The sequence below is a fragment of the Neophocaena asiaeorientalis genome, unplaced genomic scaffold, assembly GCF_003031525.2.
Source record: "Neophocaena asiaeorientalis asiaeorientalis breed wild unplaced genomic scaffold, Neophocaena_asiaeorientalis_V1.1 scaffold373, whole genome shotgun sequence".
NCBI lineage: Eukaryota > Metazoa > Chordata > Mammalia > Artiodactyla > Phocoenidae > Neophocaena > Neophocaena asiaeorientalis.
Window position 1 is genome coordinate 905,930 of NW_020172993.1, and position 20,697 is coordinate 926,626.

At 37.5% G+C, this 20,697-nt stretch overlaps 1 protein-coding gene and 1 non-coding gene across 4 annotated transcripts in view; one reads left to right on the plus strand and one right to left on the minus strand.

The window, feature by feature from the left end:
* Nucleotides 1-20,697, minus strand: part of PNPLA8 (patatin like domain 8, phospholipase A2) — a 130,268-nt gene that overhangs the window by 25,149 nt on the left and 84,422 nt on the right. For all 3 annotated transcript variants that reach the window (XM_024742239.1, XM_024742240.1, XM_024742241.1), the window contains exons 4-6: nucleotides 13,421-13,572; nucleotides 4,583-4,677; nucleotides 1,573-1,744 (exon numbers count right to left, since the gene is read on the minus strand). In XM_024742239.1, coding sequence (XP_024598007.1) covers nucleotides 1,573-1,744; nucleotides 4,583-4,677; nucleotides 13,421-13,572 — 419 coding nt within the window. The remainder of the gene's footprint in view (nucleotides 1-1,572; nucleotides 1,745-4,582; nucleotides 4,678-13,420; nucleotides 13,573-20,697) is intronic.
* Nucleotides 755-884, plus strand: LOC112397938 (small nucleolar RNA SNORA11). Its single transcript, XR_003002891.1, has one exon. It is a non-coding gene; the product is annotated as a small nucleolar RNA SNORA11 (small nucleolar RNA).

Genomic DNA, 20,697 nt, shown 5'->3' on the forward strand with positions numbered 1-20,697 from the left:
ATTTTCCTACCATAGCATTGTTCAGGATCACAAAAAACGAGAAATAACATAAATGTCCCAAATATAAGCGATTAAGAAAATATGGCACTGCAGAATGCAGTGCCGTCTTTTAAAAATTTGTCAAGAAATTATCATAAAGTTGAAAAAGGGGAAAAGGTAGAAAATTATAACTATAATATAATTTCCACCATATGAAACATATATGAAAATGTACATAGTCTAGGAAAAAAAATTAGAAGAAAACATACTGCAAAGTCTACAGCTCTAAAGATTGTGGGTGATTTTAAGTTTCTATTTTATGCTTATATTTTTAGAAAGTGAGTATAACAGCTTTGTAATATTTTGGAAGAAAATGTCTAAAAATTATTAAATCTTTTAGAAGAATATTTGTTAATGACTTGAGAAATACTACTACATCATTTTAAATAAGGCCCTTAAGCACCTGTGGATTTTGGTACTCTTGGAGGTCCTGGCACCAATCCCTCACGGATACCTAGGGCCAAATGTATGTTAAGGAAAAACAACAGGTGCAAACATGTCCTATATACAATATGGTCTCAATTTTTTAAAAGACAATTGCAACTTTTACATGCAAATCTCAAACACGTGAACCCAAGAAAATAGTGAAAAGAATACAATTCACCAAAACAGTAGTTATCTTTAATTAGTGAGATCAATAATTTAGTATTCTTCTTTATATTTTTCTGCATTGTTCAAATATAAATCAAGACATTTTAAAAAAGAATAAGTACATGGGCTATGCTCAGAGCAGGGGGTATGAAGAAATGGCTTCTTTGTTTACAACACACCCGACAGGAATCTGGGTTCATTGTGACAAAGGGCACAAAACTTGTGGCCTTCCTATGAACAAATACCCAACACGTGTCCCCGTGCACCTCCACGTGGCTGCTGGGCAGGACCAATGGGACAGGGCTCAGTACTGGAAGGAAAGCCACAGTATTCAGTGGGGGAGTTTGCCACCTAGAGCCTGTCTGGAGCATGTGTGTGTGACCCATGAGTGGTCTTATAGGCATAAAGACTTTGAACCCCTCTCTTCAAGGAAAAAAGAAAAACAGATTCCAACTATATGCCATTCTGGAAAAGGCAAAACAATGGAGACAATAAAAAGATCAATGGTTGCCAGGAGTTTGGGGGGAGAGGGGAGATGAATACATATAGTACAGAAGTCTTTATGAGCAGTGAAAATACTTTGTATGACATTATAATGATTTTATGTCATCATACTTTTGTCCAAAGCCATAGAACGTGCAACACTATTCATTTTATAAAGTGAACCCTAAGATGAACTAGGGACTTTGGTGATTGTGATGTGTCAGTGCAGTTCAGCCTTGGTTAAAAAAAAAAGTCTTAGATCAACACTCGGGGTAGACACTTTTGGCAAAAGTTTTGTTTTATTTTTATATATGTATACATATTATATGTGTGTCTGTTGGATTGTGATGTAAAATCTACTTTTTAGATTAAAAAAATTTGCAGGCTACTGTAGTTATACTGGCAAATAAAAGCACAATTTAATCTCAAAAAAATAAAAAAAGAGTAAGTACAACTTACTTAAGAATGTTTTCCCATGTTTGACTGTCATAAAATGCATGGCTCCAACTCATTTTGACTGTTCCAACAATGACATTTTGTGAAAACACATCTGATCCCAGTTTTCGATAAAGTTCCTCACATTCATCCAGGGGCATATGAAACAATCCCAACATGAATGCTAATATAGCACCTGAAAGAAAGAATCCTTAGTTTTTATCAGCCCTGCCATTATAGTACTTATAAGATCTCCTGAGTCACAGACTTGGTTAAAATTCTAGCTTTGATACTTTTTAACTGTGTCACCTGAGACAAACTACTTAACCTCCCAGAGCCCCAATTTTTTTCATCTATAAAATAAGGATAATAACAGTAACTAAAATTTACATGTTTTTATAACACTGGGATAACACACGTAAAAGGCATTACCAGGCCTCAATGAGGATTCAATAAATACTAACCACTGATGATGATGATAATTTAAAAATATATAAAAATGTGCTGTTTTGCATTAAATTAAATAATATATAACTAAGAATTAATAAATTCCTTAGTTTTAGTCAGAGAATACAGTATATTTGACAACTTACCAATTCATTAAAATGATTACTCCTTCAGGTTGGTCCTGGGAACCAATGTAATAAATAAAGAAATTAGGTCTCTGGGATGTCTTTTTAAACAGCTGACTGCATACCCTAGCTGCACTTGATAGGACACACTGCCACCTAGTGTACCTAACTGGCATAGCCCTGAACTAAGGAGGAAAAGGGGAGAAGAACGCTTTAAGTGACAGGGAAGGGCAAAGACCTGTAGAGTATCACTGCTTACATTAAGATAATGAACAAAGTAAAAAGCAGGAAATCACTATTATAATGTATTTAAAATATTTTATGTATTTTATTATTCTTAGTCTTATTCTAGTAAAAGATAAGTCAGCTTGTTTTAAAATACATTGTATGGCATAACGATATGATAGAAATTGTTACTTATCAATTTGCAGAAAATGTTTAATTAACACAAGAAATAACTTGCCAAAAAAAAAATTAAGTTGCTTTTAAGAAGAGCTACTATAAAGATGAACAGATATTAAAAAACTGAATTTTACTGAATGGTTAAGGACATTACCCTTAAGCTAAATATATATTTCTAACTTTATAAAAACTAAATGTGTAGGGACTTCCCTGGTGGTCCAGTGGTTAAGAATCCACCTTCCAATGTAGGGGACGTGCGTTCGATCCCTGGTCAGGGAACAAAGATCCCACATGTTAAGGGCCAACTAAACCTGTGTGCTCTAGAGCCTGTGCGCCACAACTAGAGAGCCTGCACACTGCAGCTACTGAGCCTGCACGCCACAACTAGAGAGAAGCCCGCATGCCACAATGAAGAGCCTGCATGCCGCAACTAAGATCCCACGGGTCGCAACTAAGACCCAACGCAGCCAAAACAAACACTAAATGTGCAAACAAAATTTCTACATTAGAATATACAAAATGGTTAAAAGAAAGGAAAATTATAAGCACTATATTATAAGTTAAGGTTAAAGTAAGCTAGAAGACACAATGGAAAAGATATACTGTGGTAAGTGCAGAAACGTACATATTACATAAACAAATACTGTACTCGGTAGATGAATCTCTGGTTTAAAATTCTCTTCATTGAGCACCCACCTACTAACAATGGTGCCAAAGCAAGAAGTCAGCTTGTAGATATGTTTAAAGGTTTAAATTGCTAGGACCATTCCAAAATTTAACAGAAATGGCCAGGGTAACAGCTTCAGGAAAAAATACCAAGAACACTTGCACTGTGAAAGTCTCTCTCAATTTCTATAGTTATATCAATCGGGGATATACATATTATTTTCCTATCCTGAGAGTCACAAGGCATTTTTTAACATGCTAGACGATCTCAGAAGTCCCTCTGTAAAGAAACCTGCTTTAACGTTCTTTAACCCAACCTTTTCCAAATCTGCTATCATCTTGAGGAATCACTGTTCAGTGGAACATCACAGGAATCACCGATTCCTTATACTTCTGAATTATCCCTACAACTGCTCACATTTAGTTTTCATAATGGAGCATCAATTGACGTGCCCTTTGGGAATATGTCATACTTGACACAGATAACGTAGAGAAATCATTTGATTTTGTTGCTGGTAGTCTTTAGGTCTACTATTATAATTCCAAAGAATGAGAAAAAATAGAAAAGTCTATGAAGATAAACTAATGTAAAGTGAGAAATTATCAGGCCAAATAGTAAAATGTACAGCAGGGATCTGCAATGCTAACAGTCCTTGAGTGTTACCTGGGAGGTAAGCAATAGCTATAGGTACCCTGAGAAGGCTTCATGTACACCCTGGAGGATGCGGGGTGATGCATGGGTGAGAGAGTTGATGTAAGAAACAGAAAAACAAAACAAACAGAAAGCAAAACAAAAATTTATCTGTTGGTGAGTCAGTGAAAACTAGAAAATTATTCAGAAGCTATCATATTCTAAGTTGCCAATTTCTTCTACACAAGCATGAACCTAGAATTTTAAATGTACATCAACTAGCAATATTACAAATCTTTTAAAAAACATAGATTCTCACATTTATCCGTTTGCTTTCAAACAACCAGATAAAAAAGGATATAAGAAGCAATTTCCTCACAGAGGGATACCTTTCAAAAGAAAGTAAAATCTTATCCATCCTTAATGTTCTGTTTGTTCAAGCACAATTTGAGCACCTATCACTTTGCTACTTTCCTTCAGGTGACTATACCATAAGGTGATAATTCATAATTTATACTTGTCACTGTGGCTTAGTTAAACCATATTAGAAAAGCATGCTAAAATCTACTTCTGAATATTAACTTATTCCCAATAAACATTTTAAAAAGTTCATTAAGCAAATCAAAGGTCTATTCATCATCAAAACATGAAACTAACATCCATCATTTCAGGAAATGAGCAGGATCTTAAACTTGAGTGCTTAATGTTATTTTTCTTAGTGCACTGCTGGGATGCACCACTTCCACACGGTAATAACAATCACCTGTGCTTACACCACAAATGTAATCAAAGAGTTGATGCACTGGCTTCTGAGTAAGTTCAACTAATTTTCGTAGGGTCTGAAGAGCAACCACACCCCTGTAGGAAAAATAAAAGGCAAAAATGAGAATTCTTGTTTTAAGGAAAGTTAAACTATTGAATAAAACAATCTTTGGTTTCCTAGCTTATATGCTAACATGAAAACTAATAATATAAATTATCAGCAGTTAAAACTAATAAAGGTTTCTGGATCACTTTTGAAAATCTATATCTAAATAATGGTATTAAAACCCGTGTCATGGCACCACATTTTGAATTTACACTAGTATCTCTTTAAATAAGACAACAAAGATATGGCAACGTAAAATATTTTATCAAACACTCTAACTGTGGAAATTCCTTCAAACTTCCACTCGCCAGTTTTGGGGTGCCACGTACTGGGTTTCTCCACTTAGCAATGTGGTCGGTTACCTGTGCTTCTATACATTTCATGTATTTTACTAGTCATGCTTTTAAGCTTTCTTTTATTTATTCATTTTTAAAAACTTTCAACTACCGCAAAACAAGGCTTTGCACTAAGAATGTATGCATTTATGTGCTGACTTTGTTCATTTCTGGACTCTTGCCAAAGGCAGCAAGTAGCTTCATGATGGAATGTGAAAGATGAAACAGTCTAGGAGGTGCAGGAGGTGCTGGAAAATCCTTAACACTGGGGGATATACAGACATAGTGAAAAGTTCTAATCCCAATACAAGGTGTGGAGCAGAGAACACAGTATTAGGCACCACAGAATAAAATTTAGAGTGCCAAAAATTGTGCTTTGATACTACGAGCACAAAGTTACTAGAAAACATTGTCAAGATGTTTTCATAGAAAACGAAAGATACAGATTTTTTTTTTTTAATTGCCAGAAGTAATGTGGATTTGAAGAGCAGTCAGAGAAGAAAAGATGGCTTATGAGGACAATACACTGTGAATTTAATGTATTTTTAATGTGAGACATGAAGAATTAAAGGTCATGCTAGATAAAACATATTTAACAGTATGCCCTCCATTATCTTATGAAAAGGAAATAAAACATGCACATGTATATATTCAAACAGAAAAACATATTTGAAGAAATAAATCAAAATAGTAAAAATAACCTTGGAATTGTGAGCTATGATTGTTTCGTTTGGTTTGTTTTTCTTTATATTTTTCTTTTTTTTTTTCCTCCCAAGTTTCACTTGTATAATCCAGAAGGGAACTATTTTAAAATGCAGTATTTATAAATTAATTCAGGACAAATTTAAAAATAAATATTATTGCTAGGTTGACTCTACATGCTTAACTCTCTACCAGGCTCTCGTAGACAAAAGAAATGTTAAGATATGGGTTCTTTTCTCACGAGCCTTCTTATCTTACTCCTTTCAATACCAATTTCCCATTCCGGCTGCTCTCTCACAGTCTCCTAAACTGGGGTTTCCCAACAGCAACGCCACGGGCATTTTGGGCCAGGTAATCTTTTGTTGTAGGGACTGTCCTAGGCATTGGAGGATATTTAGCACAACTGTACCCTCCTCACTAAATGTAAGTAGCAATCCCCCAATTGTCACAACTAAAAATGTCTCCAGACAGACAAATATTCTCTAGAGGGCAAAATCACCTCCAGTGGAGAACACTGATCTAACCCCACCTTCATCCTAACCAGCCTCTAGATCTTCCCAAATATCTTCACTCTAATTTCCTCCCTGTATGACTAATAAAACCCCTATTCTATGAAATCAAGTATTACTTATTGATCACAGATCCCTTTTCACTATATAGCTCCCTCCCTCTAAACAGACATTTGAATGTTCTTCCATGTTCTTATTTCAGATCTCTTCTCAACTGTAATTTATTCAAAAACTCATAGCCATGATCACTCTTTAGAGAGTAACAGCACTGTGCTCTCTATCCCTTTACTTTGCTTTACACTTCTTCATAGCACCGATTACGACTCAATAATACATTTTTGTTTTTCTAGTTGTTGTCTCTTAAGGGAAGAGCACAGATGGCAGGGAACTGGAACACAAGCTAGAAGTTTTAGGGGGAAAGGTTCATGAAATGACGCCAAAGCATCTGACCAACAAATAAGGAACTAGACGAACTAAGACCGAGTAGGAAGCATGGATGGACTGCGATTAGTAAGAAGGGAGCCTAATGGTGAAATTATCTCCTTCTGAGCTTGGCATCTGTGAGAAGATGTAGGGAGTCAGGAGGCTACTGCCATAGGCTCCTTTTCTAACACTCACTTTACTACTAGTTGACTGATACATATGGGTAAGATAAATACAATAAAAGAAAATGAATATTACAGAACTCTGCCAAGATTTTAAGAGAATCATGGTTGATAAACTGTCCTAAACTACCAAAAATGTCTGCAAAGACCAAACTAAAATATAAATACTAGGTCACATTAAAATCAGAGGAAGGGGATTTGCTCATGGCTCCTCATGGTTACAGATCCAGAAATGTAATTCTCTTCTGATCCAGAAGAAACCTATCTTAGCTGGAGAAATAACTGAGAGTCTGCTCATTTTAGCACAACAGTATCCATGTGACTGACAGGGTCTTGGTGCTCTGGCCAGGTATCAGGCCTGTGCCTCTGAGGTGGGAGAGCCGAGTTCAGGACATTGGTCTGCCGGAGACCTCATAGCTCCATGTAATATCAAATGGCGAAAGCTCTCCCAGAGAGTTCCATCTCAACGCTAAGACCCACCTCCATGTAACAACCAGCAAACTACAGTGCTGGACACCCTACGCCAAACAACTACAAGACAGGAACACAACACCACCCATTAGCAGAGAGGCTGCCTAAAATCATAAAAAGGTCACAGACACCCCAAAACACACCACTGGACGCAGTACTGCCCAGCAGAAAGACAAGACCCAGACATATCCAGCAGAACACAGACACCAGTCCCCTCCACCAGTAAGCCTACACAAGCCACTGAACCAACCTTAGCCACTTGGGGGCAGACACCAAAAACAACAGGAACTACGAACCCACAGCCTGCGAAAAGGGGACCACAAACGCAGAAAGTTAAGCAAAATGAAAAGACACAGAAACACAGAGCAGATGAAGGAGCAAGGTAAAAACCCACCAGACCTAACAAATGAAGAGGAAATGGGCAGTCTACCTGAAAAAGAATTCAGAGTAATGATAGTAAAGATGATCCAAAATCTTGGAAATAGAATGGAGAAAATACAAGAAACGTTTAACAAGGACCTAGAAGAACTAAGGAGCAAACAAACAATGATGAACAACACAATAAATGAAACTAAAAATTCTCTAGAAGGGATCAATAGCAGAATAACTGAGGCAGAAGAACGGATAAGTGACTTGGAAAATACAATAGTGGAAATAACTACTACAGACCAGAATAAAGAAAAAAGAATGAAAAGAACAGAGGACAATCTCAGAGACCTCTGGGATAACATTAAATGCACCAACATTCAAATTACAGGGGTCCCAGAAGAAGAAGAGGAAAAGAAAGGGACTGAGAAAATATCTGAAGAGAGTTGAAAACTTCCCTAATATGGGAAAGGAAACAGTCAATCAAGTCCAGGAAGCACAGAGAGTCCCATACAGGATAAATCCAAGGAGAAACATGCCAAGACACATATTAATCAAACTAATAAAAATTAAATACAAAGAAAAAATATTAAAAGCAGCAAGCAAAAAACACCAAATAACATACAAAGGAATCCCAATAAGGTTAACAGCTGACTTTCAGCAGAAATTCTGCAAGCCAGAAGGGAGTGGCAGGACATATTTAAAGCGATTAAAGGGAAAAACCTACAACCAAGATTACTCTACCCAGCAAGGATCTCATTGAGATTTGATGGAGAAATTAAAACCTTTACAGACAAGCAAAAGCTAAGAGAATTCAGCACCACCAAATCAGCTTTACAACAAACGCTAAAGAAACTTCTGTAGGCAGGAAACACAAGAGAAGGAAAAGACTTACAATAATAAACCCAAAACAATTAACAAAATGGTAACAGGAACATACATATCGATGATTACCTTACATGTAAATGGATTAAATGCTCCAACCAAAAGACACAAGCTGGCTGAATGGATACAAAAACAAGACCCATATATATGCTGTCTACAAGAGACCCACTTCAGACCTAGGGACAGATACACACTGAGAGTGAGGGATGGAAAAATATATTCCATGCAAATAGAAATCAAAAGAAAGCTGGAGCAGGAATTCTCCTATCAGACAAAATAGACTTTAAAATAAAGACTATAACAAGAGACAAAGAAGAACACTACATAATGATCAAGGGATCACACCAAGAAGAAGATATAACAATGGTAAGTATTTACACACCAAACATAGGAGCATCTCAATACAGCCATAAAAGGGGAAACTGACAGTAACACAATCATGGTAGGGGACTTTAACAACCCACTTTCACAAAATGAAGGAAACAATACCAAAGATCAATAAAACTAAAAGGTAGTTCTTTTAGAAGATGAACAAAATTGACAAACCATTAGCAAGACTCATCAAGAAACAAAGGGAGGAGACTCAAATCAATAGAATTAGAAATGAAAAAGGAGAGTAACAATTGACACTACAGAAATACAAAGGATCCTGAGAGATTACTACAAGCAACTATATGCTAATAAAATGGACAACCTGGAAGAAATGGACAAATTCTTAGAAAAGCATAACCTTCCAAGACTGAACTAGGAATAGTAAATATAAACAACTCTGAAATTGAGACTGTGATTAAAAATCTTCCAACAAACAGACGACCAGGACCAGATGGCTTCACAGGCGAATTCTATCAAACATTTAGAGAAGAGCTAACACCTATCCTTCTCAAACTCTTCCAAAATATAGCAGAGGGAAGAACACTCCCAAACTCATTCAACGAGGCCACCATCACACTGATACCAAAAGCAGACAAAGATGTCACAAAGAAAGAAAACTACAGGCCAATATCACTAATGAACATAGATGCAAAAATCCTCAACAAACAACTAGCAAACAGAATCCAGCAGCACATTAAAGGGATCATACACCATGATCAAGTGGGGTTTATCCCAGAAATGCAAGGATTCTTCAATATACACAAATTAATCAATGTGATAAACTATATTAACAAACTGAAGGAGAAAAAACATATGATCATCTCAATAGATGCAGAGAAAGCTTTCGACAAAACTCAACACCCATTTATGATAAAAACCCTCCAGAAAGTAGGCATAGCGGGAACTTACCTCAACATAATAAAGACCATATATGACAAACCCACAGCCAACATCGTTCTCAATGGTGAAAAACTGAAACCATTTCCTCTAAGATCAGGAACAAGACAAGGTTGTCCACTCTCACCACTATTATTCAACATAGTTTTGCAAGTTTTAGACACAGCAATCAGGGAAGAAAAAGAAATAAAAGGAATACAAATTGGAAAAGAAGAAGTAAAGCTGTCACTGTTTGCAGATGACATGATACTATACATAGAGAATCCTAAAGATGCTACCAGAAAACTACTAGAGCTATTCAACAAATTGGGTAAAGTAGCAGGATACAAAATTAATGCACAGAAATCTCTGGCATTCCTACACACTAATGATGAAAAATCTGACAGAAAGTAAGGAAACACTCCCATTTACCACTGCAACAAAAAGAATAAAATACCTGGGAATAAACCTACCTAAGGAGACAAAAGACCTGTATGCAGAAAACTATAAGACACTGATGAAAAAAATTAAAGATAATACCAACAGATGGAGAGATATACCATGTTCTTGGATTGGAAGAATCAACATTGTGAAAATGACTCTACTACCCAAGGCAATGTACAGATTCAATGCAATCCCTATCAACCTACCACTGGCATTTTCCACGGAACTAGAACAAAAAATTTCACAGTTTGTATGGAAACAAAAAAGACCCCAAAGAGCCAAAGCAATACTGAGAAAGAAAAACGGAGCTGGAGGAATCAGGCTCCTGGACTTCAGACTATACTACAAAGCTACAGTAATCATGACAGTATGGTACTCGCACAAAAACAGAAATATAGATCAATGGAACAGGATAGAAAGCCCAGAGATAAACCCACCATAAAAATATGGTCACTTTACGTTTGATAAAGGAGAAAAGAATACATAATGGAGAAAAGACAGCCTCTTCAATAAGTGGTGCTGGGAAAACTGGACAGCTACACGTAAAAGAATGAAATTAGAACACTCCCTAACACCATACACAAAAATAAACTCAAAATGGATTAACGACCTAAATGTAAGGCCAGACACTATCAAACTCTTAGAGGAAAACATAGACAGAACACTCTATGACATAAATCACAGCAAGATCCTTTTTGACCCACCTCCTAGAGAAATGGAAATAAAAACAAAAATAAACAAATGGGACCTAATGAAACTTAAAAGCTTTTGCACAGAAAAGGAAACCATAAACAAGATGAAAAGACAACCCTCAGTATGGGAGAAAATACTTGCAAATGAAGCAACTGACAAAGGATTAAAATTTACAAGCAGCTCATGCAGCTCAATATCAAAATAACAAAAAACCCAATCCAAAGATGGGCAGAAGACCTAAACAGACATTTCTCCAAAGAAGATATACAGATTGCCAACAAACACATGAAAGGATGCTCAACATCACTAATCATTAGAGAAATGCAAATCCAACCTATAATGAGGTATCACCGCACACCAGTCAGAATGGCCATCATCAAAAACTCTACAAACAATAAATGCTGGAGAGGTTGTGGAGGAAAGGGAACCCTCTGGCACTGTTGGTGGGAATGTAAATAGATACAGCCACTATGGAGAACAGTATTGAGGTTCCTTGACAAACTATAAATAGAACTACCATATGACCCAGCAATCCCACTACTGGGCATATACCCTGAGAAAACCATAATTCAAAGAGTCATGTACCACAATGTTCATTACAGCACTATTTACAATAGCCAGGACATGGAAGCAACCTAAGGGCCCATCAACAGATGAATGGATAAAGAAGATGTGGCACATATGTACAATGGAATATTACTCAGCCATAAAAAGAAACGAAATTGAGTTATTTGTAGTGAGGTGGATGGACCTAGAGTCTGTCATACAGAATGAAATAAGTCAGAAAGAGAAAAACAAATACCGTATGCTAACACATATATATGGAATCTACAAAAAAAAAAAAAGGTTCTGAAGAACGTAGGGGCAGGACGGGAATAAAAACGCAGCCGTAAATAATGGACTTGAGGACACAGGGAGGGGGGAAGCGTAAGCTGGGATGAAGTGAGAGAGTGGCATGGACATATATACACTACCACATGTAAAACAGACATCTAGTGGGAAGCAGCCTCATAGCACAGGGAGATCAGCTTGGTGCTTTGTGACCACCTAGATGGGTGGGATAGGGAGGGTGGCCGGGAGACACAAGAGGGTGGAGATATGGGGATGCATGTATATGTATAGCTGATTCACTGTTATACAGCAGACGCTAAGACACCATTGTAAAGCAATTATACTCCAATAAAGGTGTTAAGAAAAAAAAAAAAATCAAAGGAAATTCAGGTATATGTTCAAAATAAGTTCTTAGATTTATAAATTAGTAAATTAAGAAAAACGATATCATGTTTTATTTTAAAAATTTGACTTTATAGTGATATAAATACACTGAATCAGCTTAAAAAATTCCTACAACTGAACTAGATGTATATATTTTTTTGAAGTGTAATTGCCTATGACATTGTGTTAGTTTCATGTGTACAACATACGGATTCAACATTTGTATGCATTGCAAAATGATCAGTCCAATAAGCCTATTAACCATCTATCACTATAAATTGTAAAATTTTTTTCCTGTCATGACAACATTCAAGATTTACTTTTTTAAGCAACTTTCAAATTTGCAATACAATATTACTGACTATAGTCCCTATGCTGTACATTACATCTGCATAACTTACTTATTTTATAACTGGAAACTTGTACCTTTTGACCCCCTTCCCCATTCCGCCCACCCTCCAATCCCCCTTCCAACTGAAAACCACCAATCTGTTCTCTGTATCTTTGAGTTTTGTCTTGTTTTGTTTGCTTTGTTTCTTAGATTCCACATATGAGTGAAATCATATGGTATCTGTCTTTCCCTGTCTGACTTACTTCACTTGGCACAGTAACCTCAAGTTCCACGCATGCTGTTGCAAATGGCAAGATTTCATTCTTTTTTATAGCTGAGTATTATTCCTGTGTGTGTAGTACCTATATGTGTGTGTGTGTATACTTAGCCCTCACATATTCTTTATCCATCACATATTTATCCATGCATCCATCAGTGGACACACATTGTTTCTATATCTCGGTTATTGTAAATAATGCTGCAATACACTAGAGGTACATATATCTTTTCAAATAGTTTTGTTTTCTCTGGATAAATACCCAGAAGTGAAATGGTTGGATAATATGGTAGTTCTATTTTTAATATTTAGAATCTACAGTTTTAAAAAATCATTTTTTCTAACAGACTCACAAACATACAGAACAGTCTTGCAGTTGCCAAGGGGGAGGGGGCTGGGGGAGGATGGAGTGGGAGGTTGGGGTTGGCAGATGTAAGCTATTATATATAAAATGGATAAACAACAAGATTCTACTGTATAGCACAGAGAACTATATTCAATATCTTTGATAAACCATAATGGAAAAGAATATATAAAAAAGAGTATGTGTATAACTGTATCACTTTGCTCTTCAACAGAAATTAACGCAACATTGCAAATCAAGTATACTTCGATAAAAAAAATTTTTTTTAAATCATTTTTCTAGCCTTACCTTGTTCCTCCACCATCAATTGTGAGAATCCGGATTCCTCTTCCTTTCACTGGATCCACGTAGCCAATTAAGGCCAAAATTTCTCTAACTGCAGCCTGAAGGGTTTCATCCTTAACTTGTCTCAATCGCAGTAAATATGGAATAATTTTTTCCTATATTGAGAGAAAAGATATTTTGTTGCTTTTGTCAAATCAAGAGTAAAGATGTAAGATTATTTTTAGCCAACACATACAGATCATCACAGGATAATATCTTTATGATCTCAGAACAGGCAAAGATTTCTTAAATAGGACACCAAGTGCTAACCATAAAGGAAAATATTTATAAACGGGACTATATTAAAATTAAGAATATCTACTCATCGGGACTTCCCTGGCAATCCAGTGGTTAAGACTCCACGCTTCCACTGCAGGGGGCATGGGTTCCATCACTAGTTAGGGAACCAAGATACTGCATGCTGTGCAATGCGGCCAGGAAAAAAAAAAAAAGAATATCAACTTGTCAAAAATGATTAGAAAGAGTGAAAAGGTAACCCACAGCCTGGGAGAATATATTTATCAGACATGTATATGTATATATTATATATATATATATAATATATACATGTTACAATACATATAAAAAGACTTACATCCATAATATATAAAGAAATTCAACAAATCAGTAAGAAAAAGCTGGTCAACCCAACAGAAAAACGAGCAAGACCTGGAATAGGCACTTCATGAGGGCAGTACACAAAAGGCCAGTAAACACTGGAAAGTTGCTGAACTGCATAGTTACCAGAGAAATACAAATGAAAGCCACAATTTAACATCACTAAACATCTAACAAGATGGCTAAAATAAAAAAATAATGATATAAAACATTGGAGAGGAAATAACACAACCAAGAGGCTCATACAGTTCTGGTGAAAGTATCAACTGGTATAAGCACTTTGTAAAAGCATTTGGCGGTATGCACTAAGGATGCGAATAGGCATACTCTATAACCAGGACTACCACTCCTTGGTATATATCCCAAAGACATGAAGACTTAGGTTTTCCAAAAGATACATTTGAGAAGCACTATTCCTAAATATTCCCAAACTGGAAACTATCCAAATGCCCATCAGTAGTAAAATGGATAAATACCTCGCACTATATTCGTACAACAGAACACATAACAATGAGAATGAATGTTCCTTAACTACACCCATCAATATAGAAGGTTCTCACAAACATCATGTTGAGTGGGGGGAAAAAATAAGACATAAAAGAGCACATGTTGTATCGTTCCATTTATATAACACACAGGAAGAGGTACAACTAACATACACTGCCAGAAAATTGGTCAATCTTTTTAAAGTTAATGACTGGAAGGGGGCATAAAGGGGTTTTTGGAGTGCTTTGGGTAACATTCTGTTTCCCAATTGGGTGGTTGTTATACAAATGTGTTCAATTTTTGAAAATTCATGGAGCTGTATACTTAGAGTATGTATATTTTCTTTTCTTTCAAATTTTTATTTTGGCTGCGTTGGGTCTTTATTGCTGCGCGAGGGTTTTTCTCTGGTTGCAGCAAGCAGGGGCTACTTTTCATTGCGGTGCGCGGGCTTCTCATTGCTATGGCTTCTCTTGTTGCGGAGCGCGGACTTTAGGCGTGCAGGCTTCAGTAGTTGTGGCACGCGGGCTCAGTAGTTGTGGCACGTGGGCTCAGCAGTCATGGCTCGCGGGCTCTAGAGTGCAGGCTCAGTAGTTGTGGCACACGGGCTTAGTTGCTCCGCAGCATGTGGGATCTACCTGGACCAGGGCTTGAAACCATGTCCCCTGCATTGGCAGGCGATTCTTAACCACTGCGCCACCAGGGAAGCCCTATATTTTCTACATATAATGTTTTTAAAAAAATTTTAAAAGAAAAGAAACATGAATCAGCTTGAAGGGACTCCTACTAGTCAAAGTTAAGACAAATTCAGCATTTAGAAAAAAGGGAGGTGGGGAAAGATTACAGAAACACAATTTATGAAAAACTATGAGGGCATAATGATAATAAAAAGAAAAAAAGAAGAAAAAATGCCAAAAATTCATCTCACCGTTGAGGCAGGTTTTAAAGCAACTCTTGAAGTTGGAGGTGTGGGAAGATGCAGAGTTTGCATCTCCCCACAACTAGAGCACCTGCCGGACACTGGTGGGGGAACCCAACGCCCAAGGAGATGGGAAGAACCCCGAAGCGAACAAGTAGGATGTGGAGGGACTGAGGCGGGAAGAGAAGTGGAGGCCAGACCAGGAACGGCACCCCTCAGGGGTGCATGAGAGGGGGGAGGGGTTCCCACGCCTGGAGGGACCCTTGGGGCCTTGGATCAGGGTGGAGCAAGCCCAGCGTTTCTCCTGCCCAAATGGCTGGGGAAGTCTGCCCTCAGAGGTCCTACACCCTCAGTGGTCCCCTCCGGGCCGGGTTGGCCCTGGGGGCACAGGAGGGAGTCCGGGACAGAACAGGAGAGGCAGGCAGGACGGGCCCTCCAGGACCAGAGGAGAGGGAAAGGAGCAGACGGTGTTTGCCCCGTCCACTCGAGTCCAGGAAGCCTGCTGGGCTCCCAGGTGGGTCCTCCGCCCTCTGAGACCACAGGCGGGAGGCACACCTAAGCCCCTTCTGTTCTGTTGAGCTTAAGCTCCCCCTATGTCCCCCCACCCCGGGCCTTTTCCAGCCCTGTGGGTCTTAAACATAGGTCCCACACACCGCCCAAACCTCGCCCTTGCTTAGGCCCTGCTCTCCACAGCCAAGGCCTTTTCCACCTTTTTACCTCCTCCTTTTTTCTTTCATCTATAGTTTTATTTTTATATTTTTTCTAACATAGCTGTTAGTTTCCTAGTCTAATATTATTGTTTACTTTGTTATTGTTCACCCCTTTTTTTTGCCACCCCGCGTGGCTTGCGGGATCCTGGCTTACGAGCCGGCGGTCAGGGCGAAGCTCTTGTGGTGGGAGCTCTGAGTCTGAACCACTGCACTAAGAACCTCAGACCCCAGGGAATATTCATCTGAGTGAGGTCTCCAAGAGGTCCTCATCTCAGCACCAAGACACAGCTCTACCTTACAGCCTATAAACTCCAGTGCTGGAAGTCTCAGGCCAAACAACCAGTAAGACAGGAACACAATCCTACTCGTACAAAAAATGAAAAGAAAAAAACGAGATGGCAAAAAACTATGTTACAGATGAAGAAGGTAAAAACCTACAAAACCAAATAAATGAAGAGGAAATAGGCAATCTACCTGAAAAAGAATTCAGATAATGATAGTAAAGATGATCCAGAATCTCAGAAATAGAATGGAGGCACAGACTGAGAAAATACAAGAAATGTTTAAGAAAGACCTAGCAGAACTAAAGAACAAACAAACAGAGATGAACAGCACAATAATTGAAATGAAAAATACACTAGAGGAAATCAATAACGGAGGCAGAAAAACGAATAAGTGAGCTGGAAGACAAAATGGTGGAAATAACTGTCAAGGAGCAGAATAAAGAAAAAAGAATGAAAAGAACTGAAGACAATCTCAGAGACCTCTGGGACAACACTAAATGCACCAACATTCGAATTATAGGGGTCCCAGAAGAACAACAGAAAAAGAAAGGGTCTGACACAATATTTAAAGAGATTATACTGGAAAACTTCCCTAACATGGGAAAGGAAATAGTCCAGGAAGCACAGAGGGTCCCATACAGGATAAACCCCAGGAGAAACACACCAAGACACATATTAATCAAACTAACAAAAATCAAATTCAAAGGAAAAATATTAAAAGCATCAAAGGAAAAACAACATACAAAGGAATCCCCATAAGGTTATCAGCTGATTTTTCACCAGAAACTCTGCAGGCCAGAAGAGAGTGTCAGGATATATTTAAAGTGATGAAGACGAAAAACCTATAACCAAGATTATTCTACCCAGCAAGGATCTCATTCAGATTCGACGGGGAAATCAAAAGCTTTTCAGACAAGCAAAAGCTAAGAGAATTTAGAATTCCATCAAACCAGCTTTACGACAAATGCTAAAGAAACTTCTCTAGTCAGGATACACAAGAGAAGAAAAAGACCCACAAAAACAAACCCCAAACAATTAAGAAAATGGTAATAGGAACATATATATCAATAATAACTTTGAATGTACATAGATTAAATTCCCCAACCAAAGACAAAGAGTGGCTAAATGGATAAAAAATCAAGACCCATATATATACTGTCTACAAGAGACCCACTTCAGACCTAGGGACACATACAGACTGAAAGTGAAGGGATGGAAAAAGACATTCCATGTAAATGTAAATCAAAAGAAAGCTGGAGTAGCGATACTTGTACCAGGTAAAACAGACTTTAAAATAAAGACTGTTACAAGAAATAAGGAAGGACACTACATAATGATCAAGAGATCAATCCAAGAAGATATAACAATTATAAATGTTCATTCACCCAACAGGGAAGCACCTCAATACATAAGGCAAATGATAACAACCATGAAAGGGAAAATTGACAGCAACACAATAATAGTAGGGGACTTCAACATCCCACTAACACCAATGGACAGATCATCCAAACAGAAAATAAGGAAACAGAGCTTTAAATCACACAATAGACCAGATAGATTTAATTGATATTTATAGAACATTCCACCTAGAAGTGGCAGAATACACTTGTTTCTCAAGTGCACACAGAACATTCTCCAGGATAGATTTCATCTTGGGTCACAAATCAAGCCTTGGAAAATTTAAGAAAATTGAAATCATATCAAGCATCTTTTCTGACCACAATGCTATGAGACTGGAAATCAATTACAGGAAAAAAACTGTAAAAAACACAAATACATGGAGGCTAAACACTGCGATACTAAATAACTAAGAGATCACTGAAGAAATCAAAGAAGACATAAAAAAAAACATAGAAACAAATGATAACAAAAACACAACAACCCAAAACCTATGGGACGCAGCAAAACAGTTCTAAGAGGGAAGGTTATAGCAATGCAATCTCACCTCAAGAAACAAGAAAAATCTCAAATAAACAATCTAACCCTTCACCTAAAGCATGTAGAGAAAGAAGAACAAAGAAAACCCAAAGTCAGTAGAAGGAAAGAAATCATAAAGATCAGAGCAGAAATAAATGAAATAGAAATGAAGAAAACAATAGCAAAGATCAATAAAACGAAGAGCTGGTTCTTTGAGAAGATAAACAAAATTGATAACCCCTTAGCCAGACTCATCAAGAAAAAAAGGGAGAGGATGCAAATGAATAGAATTAGACATGAAAAAGGAGAAATCACAACTGACACCGCAGAAATAAAAAGGATTATAAGAGACTACTACAAACAACTATATGCCAATAAAATGGACAACCACGAAGAAATGGATAAATTCTTGGAAAGGTACAATTTTCCAAGACTGAATCAGGAAGAATTAGAAAATATTAACAGACCTGTCACAAGTAATGAAACTGTAATTAAAAATCTTCCAACAGGGACTTCCCTGGTAGCGCAGTGGTTAAGAATCCGCCTGCCAATGCAGGGGACACAGGTTCGAGCCCTGGCCAGGGAAGATCCCACATGCCACAGAGCAACTAAGCCCGTGCGCCACAAATACTGAAGCCCGCTTGCCTAGAGCCCATGAGCCACAACTACTGAAGCCCGTGCCTAGAGCCTGTGCTCCACAACAAGAGAAGCCACTGCAACGAGGAGCCTGCACACTGCAAGAAAGAGTAGCCCCCACTCGCTGCAACCAGAGAAAGCCCGAGCACAGCAATGAAGACCCAACACAGCCAAAAATAAATAAACAAATAGATTAATTAATTAAAAAAAGAAATCTTCCAACAAACAAAAGTCCGGGACTAGATGGCTTCACAGGCGAATTCTATAAAACATTTAGAGAAGAGCTAACACCCATACTTCTCAAACTCTTCCAAAACATTGCACAGGGAGGAATACTCCCAAATTCATTCGACAAAGCCACCAACACCCTGATACCAAAACCAGACAAAGATACTACAAAAGAAAGAAAATTATAGCCCAATATCACTTATGAACATAGATGCAAAAATCCTCAACAAAATACTAGCAAACAGAATCCAACAACATATTAAAAGGATAACACCTCATGATCAAGTGGATTTATCCCAGGGATGCAAGGGTTCTCCAATATACACAAATCAATCAACGTGATAGACCATATTAACAAATTAAGGAATAAAAACCATATGATCATCTCAATAGATGCAGAAAAAGCTTCTGACAAAATTCAACATCCATTTATGATAAAAACTCCCCAGGAAATGGGCACAGAAGGAACCTACCTGAACATAATAAAGGCCATATATAGCAAACCCACAGCAAAATCACACTCAATGGTGAACAACTGAAACCATTTCCACTAAGATCAGGAATGAGACAAGAGTGTCCTCTCTCGCCACTCTTATTCAACATAGTTTTGGAAGTCCTAGCCATGGAAATCAGAGAAGACAAAGAAATAAAAGGAATACAAACTGGAAAAGGAGTAAAACTGTCACTGTTTGCAGATGACATGATACTATACCATAGAAAATCCTAAAGATGCCGTCAGAAAACTACTAGAACTAACCAATGAATTTGGTAAGGTTGCAGGATACAAAATTAATGCACAGAAATCTATGGCATTCCTATACACTAACAATGAAAAATCAGAAAGAGAAGTTAAGGAAACAATCCCATTTACCATTGCAACCAAAAGAATAAAATACCTAGGAATAAACCTAAGGAGACAAAAGACTTGTACTCAGAAAAGTACAAAACACTGATGAAAGAAATTAAAGATGACATAAACAGATGGAGGACTATACCATGTTCTTGGATTGGAAGAATCAATATTGTGAAAATGACTATACTACCCAAAGCGATCTACAGATTCAATGCAATACCTATCAAACTTCCAATGGCATTCTTCACATAATTAAAACAAAAAACAACTGAAACCATTTCCACTAAGATCAGGAATGAGACAAGAGTGTCCTCTCTCGCCACTCTTATTCAACATAGTTTTGGAAGTCCTAGCCATGGAAATCAGAGAAGACAAAGAAATAAAAGGAATACAAACTGGAAAAGGAGTAAAACTGTCACTGTTTGCAGATGACATGATACTATACCATAGAAAATCCTAAAGATGCCGTCAGAAAACTACTAGAACTAACCAATGAATTTGGTAAGGTTGCAGGATACAAAATTAATGCACAGAAATCTATGGCATTCCTATACACTAACAATGAAAAATCAGAAAGAGAAGTTAAGGAAACA